We start from the raw sequence: 6,847 nt of genomic DNA on the forward strand, positions 1-6,847 counted from the left end.
GGGGGGGGGGGGGGGGGGGTCAACATTCCAAAAATCAAAACAACAAAGGAATTAAGTATAAAACAGTGACATGCATGGCAATTCAAGAACATTAAACTCAACATTATTCATGAAATGGAACAGTTAAAGTGGGTTTTGTGTAAGGAAAAAAAGAATCACTCACAGTCCTTCATACACAACAGAATAGGTCCCTTCACTGATCATTGGCCCGATAGCAAGCTCTCTTACATCTATCAACAGCTTCTTATCAAACTGTACAGAATCCCAGGCACCCAAATCATCATAAAAACTGGACAGAGAAAGTTCAGAGGGTTTATCCTGATCAGCCATCTTCGCCAATAAACCCACTTTGCATTAACAGAGAGAGAGAGAGAGAATTTTTGTTGGGGTGGGGGTGTGTTTGAATGAGACACAGCGATAGAAATAAGAGGGAAAATCTTTTAAGTTAAGAAAAATATTATTGAATTCTTGTAATCCCATCATCAGTTCTGCTGACGTCAACAACAAAGGCCTATGAAATTACTATCTGGGCCTACTGGTTTCACTTTGACTGTGTACAAATACGAGGATAACTGTAAGAAATTGTCTTCTCGTGTGAGGGTATTCTGGTCATTTAATATAAAAATATTGAAAATTTTGGCTTTTTTTTTTGGAGGGGCTAGAATAAGTTATTATTTATGTGGAAAAAATGAAATCTTGGACACCCAAAATTCTAAAAAAATCGAGTTCAAATCCTATCAATGTATTTGTCTCTATTTATATTATTATCATTGATGACTGATAAATACTGTAAATTATTGATAGTTGATGATTAATACTCGGATATGATTTTCTGTGTGCAAATTTAGTATCACAGCTATGAAGTTACTATCGTAAAAGTTTGTCGTTTGTAGGATTTTAATTCAAATTTCATCCCATTCATATCTGACTTTAGTATCAACTAAATTTGTATCCGATTATAAGTATATATATGTAACGGAATTTAAATTTAATTTTAAAGAGTTGGATGTAGTTAAGACCCGAATTCAATTGAAATAAATGAGTGTGAATAATTAAATATAGAGAGCGGAACAATATCTATTATTACTTTGATTATTAAAATCGTACTTCAAATGAATATATTTTTTTTAGTATATCTCATAAATTATTTCTTAAATTTGTGCATAGAATTGCTTTAGCATCTCATCTTCGTTTTTTGACCTTATCATCCTAAAAAGTTTAAATTTTATTTCATTCCTATCCCTCGAATAATTTTCCTGTGAAAAGTTGGACATGTATTTAAATAATGAAAAAAAAAATATTTTAAGTAATATAAATGCTAAATTAAAATGAAAATTTGGCTTTGATTATGAAATGGCTTTGATTAACAATTAAGTTATTTTTTAAGAAAATTAATTTTTTTTTTATATTTACCTAATTTAATTATTTGAAAATTATAATTTTGAAATTAGGTGTGAATGATATTTGTATATGAATAATTAATAATGTATTTTGTTTATATTTCATACACTATGTAATAAATAGCTAGTGATTATAACAATAACATTTAAAACAATAATTATGAAAAATCATATGAATTGATTCATTAATCAGTATTACACTCGCAACTTTTTTATTGCTCATTGAATCATGTCGCATAAGTTTATTCAGAAAATATTTATTATTCTAAAAATATTGAAAAATAAATAATTTTAAACAACTAAGAGTGTCGAGCTAGGCGGGTTTTTATCCAAAACGGGTCCAAGTTCGAGATTTTTTAAAATTAAATGGGGCGAGTCTCAAGTCCTTCCCAACCCTCCTTAAATCCGCACCGTTGTTCACCCTAATTTTAGATGATGATTAGGTTTTTTGTTACTAGTGATTACTAACACAATCCATGTTTATGCATAATTTTATTAGGTCTTAATATATATACTTTTGATATTTTATGATATATCTTTAAATAAAAATATTTTTAAAAAATTATAAGATATTATTACAAATACCACCATTGAAATCAATATCCGTCTAACAAATACTTCATGGCGACAACTCATTATAAAGCGTATTTGTTAAACGCTCGTTAATTTTAGAAACGTATTTGTAGTTTTTCGACAAGTCTCGAGATAGTTCGTCGTAATTTACTATATGATTTTAAAAAAAAAATACACTTTGAATAAATATTTTGGGTTCTAAGCCCAAATGATAATGTAAAATACTCAACTGGGCCAAGTTTTGCGGTTTTTAGTTTCGGCCTGAAAAGTCATAATTTAGGGCCTCTTAACCCGTAATGGGCCCATCTTTTCCTAAATAATTATTGGCTCATTCCCACATTACGTAATAAATGAATTTTTTTTAATTTCTGAACTAACTCAACATTTTATTTTATTTTTTTTGGAATTATCATTTCGAAACTTTTATTATCAAAAAAAATAAGAAACTAGTTTCATTCAGTTAAATATATATTTATCATTCATATTACAGATAGAATTAACATCAGAAGAAATATGACTTTTTGTCGTGATTTGATTAAAAAAAAATCGTTTCTACAGGCGAGAACAAGACATTAGTCAAAACTAAAATTATGTCAAATATTAATTAATTATAGTTAAAAAAAATATAAAATGTGATAAATAACATTAATTTATAATATTGGGAAATAATTGAGGGTACGAGTTTGGGAGGTAGGCAATAGTATTAAGTAATACTATTTTAGTGATGGAAAGAGACAATTCTCAGTAATTAATGCCTGGAAATATAAGCAGTATAATTCAAAGATTTTATATATATATATTTGCAATGATATATATAATTATTAGTGTAAAAGTTTTCCCTAAATGTTGAAAAAACGCATTCAACTTTTGAAATCGCAGTAATTGTTTAATGCAGAGATAAGAAGCGTGCTGCAAATGTTGTCATCCAAGTTGGTGGGAATTGACAATAGGGCCCAAGCTTTACTTCTTACGCTAGTATTGTTGTCTCATTATAGTACGATTTTGGCAACGTTGTGCTGTTCAAAAATTTCACGTTTTTATGGTCGGATTCAACTAATTATCTAAAGTTGTATTTGAATTGAAATATTTGAATTTGAAATAGAGATTTTAAATGAGTTTATAGTTCAAATTTGAAATTTAAGTTGTATGATCATGTTCAATGACTATTATGACTATTTTGTTTTTAATTATGTCAATTGGCCGTGATTAAATACTGCATTTTTTATAGTGACATAAGTGTAACTATACTGCTTTTAGCACCCTGCAATATTGTAAATGTGTAAATTATGCACCTATAAAAAAAATAGCGATTTACCCCCCTATATTTTCTAAAATGCAGCAATTTACCTTCCTGTATTTTTTAAAATTAAGCAAATTTACTGCTCTAGATCGGGGGGAGATTGCTTTATTTTAAAAGATACAGGGAGGTAAATTAATGTTATTTTTTCATATGAGAATAATTTGCTCATTTGTAATATCACATGGGGTAAATTGCATCAAACCCTATAATTGAAGCGGATGGTTCTGGTGTCTTATAATTTTTTTGTTTGTTATTTTTATTTTTATTTTTATTTTAAACTTTATTTATTTATTTTATTTCTTCACTTCTCATGTTCAAGTAACTACTACTCCCCCACTTATTATCCCGTTCATCCATATTTTTCTTTATATATGAATTTTCTTTCATTCATTTATTCTCTCTATTTTATTTTACTTAATTGCATTTTGATAAAAACTATTAATTAAATAAAAATATTATTGTATCAAGTATGCATTTTCGACTAGTTTATAACGAGCAATGGATGTAGTATTCTGCATTTTCTGAATAAAAAATAAATAAGGGTCTAGAAAAATTGAACTTCTTATTTGATATATAACAGATAATTAAATTTTTTATATATCTATATGATGATAATTTAATGAATATATATATATATATACATATATATTTGTTCTACCAATATATATATGTCTTACTAATAATTTTGAACATAGGTAATTTTATGTACAAAATTATATTACTAAGTATCAATTATAATTTGATCGAGAAACACAGTACAGAAAATCTCGTAACTTAAAGAATATATTTAATAATAATATTACTATTGTCACTTGACGTTTTATTACTAATATGTCATTTATAAAGAAAATAGGGTTTATAGTCGACAAATTTTTCCGTATAATTCCTTTTTTTGTTTTGGTTTTTGAAACTCTTCTCTTTTGTAGTAAAATATACTTGGAAAATTAATTAAAAAATAAATTAATATGAGACCACGTTATTATCATCGATAGTAATCATAGTAGTTCATATGTAAAAGAAGCTCTTTTTTCTAACAAAACCTGCAGCCGCAGTTTATTTGTTACTACAAGTTAAAGCAAAGACATAGTGTGAATTCTCATGAAGTCAATCCCTCCCCCACATTCTTACATTATTAATTAATTATCCTATGACTATGTGATTAATCCTACTTTTAATACGAGTTTAATAATGTAATTTGGATACCATTTTAGTGTTAAAATTGACGAGTTCTGATTTCTCATTTTTAACTATATATATTTCTTACATATATACATACGAGACAAGTAGAATAATTAAAGACGAGAAGTAGAACAAACAACTATGATTATAACATTAGTCAAAAAAGCAAGTTACACTAGTGACAATTACTAATTACGTCTAATAATCACTACCTAGCTAGTAGTCAATATACACTAATTAAACACTTGAAAATAGTACCTAATTTAACTCGAAAAACAAAGAGAAAAATTAAGCAAAGATTAATTTACATGATGATTAGTCATTATCTACACATAGAAATGCCCCACCCCTACCCCCTAACCCTAGCAATTATCCACTAATACTTATTAATTACATATAGTAGAAAGTATTCCACTCTAATCCTTGAGCGTAATTCTCCTCCGCCTCCGGCACGTAAAACACATTTCCTAATCCCTCCATCCCGAATTCCCCGAGGAAAGGCGGGTCCATGGCCTCTATCGAGAAGGATGAACTCGGACTATTGCTCGAAACCCCATCCCATCGCTCTGACAGCCTGTGGATTTCCTTCTCCGCTTCCTGTAGTTGTTCTTTCAGCTTCAAAAGCTGCACATAGATATGTCCCAACTATCGTTAAGGTCAAACTTTAACACAATCATTCTTCATAAATTGTGTACTAAGGACAGACAAACACGTGAAATGTGTACGTATATGATGGATGGGAGAGTAAATCTAGAACATACACGTGGGGTGGGGGGTAAGGCGGGGGGGGGGGGAGAGCGCTCCCTTGGGGGGGGGGGGGGGGGTTGGAGCTTAAAGAACAAGGTACGGAGCATATAGTACAATTAGTTGCACTATTTTGGGGTGGCAGACTCCAATAGCTTGTCTATTTTTCCCATTGGTCTTCATTTTTTATGGAAATTATGCTTTTTCCCTGAGCCCAAGTGCATGCATCTCTAGAGGATGCATTCCTACAACTGCTACTACTGCCTACTCTTTCTTGACAAGCCCCTATGTGAATTGACAAATTTAGGCTTGGTTTCTTTGAGTAATTACAGCTAATTGTCATCTTGTGGGTAGATGGAGAGGATGGATGTGTTGCTCTATCTTATGTGTGTGTGAGTTGATGTAGGTGTAATGGGCTGATAAAAAAGTATGGAAATTTATGGGCGAGGGTATTGTATCTGTGTATATGTTAATGATATCAGAATATGTATTTATTTAAAAAATATGATTTCATGTGAGTGTTGAATCTCATCAAGAAAAACCCACAAAACATTTCATGTTTTTCAATGCTTGTATGTATAAGAGATATACGGGCATATACATACCTCAGTCTCCAGGCGGCATTTCTCCACTACAGCAGTTTCGTGCTCGGACTTGAGCTTGGAGTACTCTTCCTCCAGCTTCTTGCTCTTCCACCTGGCCCGCCGGTTCTGAAACCACACGGCCACCTGCCGGGGGTCCAGCCCTAGCTCCGCCGCAAGCCTGTCCGCCCTCTCCGACTCCAACTTGTGCTCGCTCCCGAAACTCCTCTCCAGCATATTCACCTGCTCCTCGCTCAGCTTCCTCTTCCTCATAACCCCATCACCGGCGCCGCCCCGATCGCCTTTGTTCTTCTTACGTCTCCGCCGTGGCTTCGAGTTCATCGCCGCCCCTGTTTGTACATGTGAAAATCATCATCATCATCATTACCAAAAACTCTGATGCATGCACATAAATCTATATCTATCACACTTTCTCTCTCTCCTCTCTCTCCTCTCTCTCTCTCTCTCTCTATATATATATATATATATATAGAAGTGCGTTTACTGACCTTGTTCTGGTACAAACTGGCTGTATATCCCATCTGGATAGTACTGAGAAATGAGTACCATTTGATCGTCAACTTCTTCAGGGTTCATTGGTTTCATTTTTAATCTCTCTCTCTCTCTCTCTCTCTCTCAACTTTTTATGAGTTGAGTTGCAAGTTGGAGTGAATTAGGAAGAAAGCTGGTATGTTAGGAGGCGTTGGGGAGTGGGGGGGAAGCCTTTATTTATAAAGGTGTGATGATAGAGATGAGTCTTGGTCTTGTTCTCAATTTCAAGAATGCCACTCATCCAGATAATTACTGTGTGTTGTGTATGTGAGAGAGAGAAGAGAGAGAAAGACACACGCATGATACATACATGGATACACATGTATGTATAGGCATGATGAGATTAGGTTTTCTCAAATTGGGAAAATTGGAATTAAAATTAGAAGCAGGGGCGGGGGGGTGGGTGTGGGGGTGGGATGGCTTTTTGGTCTTGGTGTCTTGATTTGGTGAGACGTGATTGAATGAATGGGGTTCTGTTGGGGGGTGGGGGAGGGGGGGGGTTGAGGATGAAGTGAGGT

General features: G+C 32.5%; 2 protein-coding genes across 2 annotated transcripts in view; both read right to left on the reverse strand.

Moving 5' to 3' along the window:
- LOC105177968 (serine/threonine-protein kinase HT1) overlaps positions 1 to 415 on the reverse strand; it is a 5,661-nt gene extending 5,246 nt beyond the window's left edge. The window contains exon 1 of the mRNA XM_011101286.2: positions 164 to 415. Coding sequence (XP_011099588.1) covers positions 164 to 330 — 167 coding nt within the window. The 5' untranslated portion in view covers positions 331 to 415. The remainder of the gene's footprint in view (positions 1 to 163) is intronic.
- Positions 4,613 to 6,487, reverse strand: LOC105177969 (homeobox-leucine zipper protein ATHB-40). The gene is made up of 3 exons (XM_011101287.2): positions 6,287 to 6,487; positions 5,802 to 6,127; positions 4,613 to 5,076 (listed from the first exon to the last, which is right to left on the reverse strand). The coding sequence occupies exons 1-3, from the start codon at positions 6,381 to 6,383 to the stop codon at positions 4,843 to 4,845; spliced, it is 657 nt and encodes a 218-aa protein (XP_011099589.2). The 5' UTR covers positions 6,384 to 6,487; the 3' UTR covers positions 4,613 to 4,842.

Source organism: Sesamum indicum, linkage group LG15 (assembly GCF_000512975.1).
Source record: "Sesamum indicum cultivar Zhongzhi No. 13 linkage group LG15, S_indicum_v1.0, whole genome shotgun sequence".
NCBI classification, from domain to species: Eukaryota; Viridiplantae; Streptophyta; class Magnoliopsida; order Lamiales; family Pedaliaceae; genus Sesamum; species Sesamum indicum.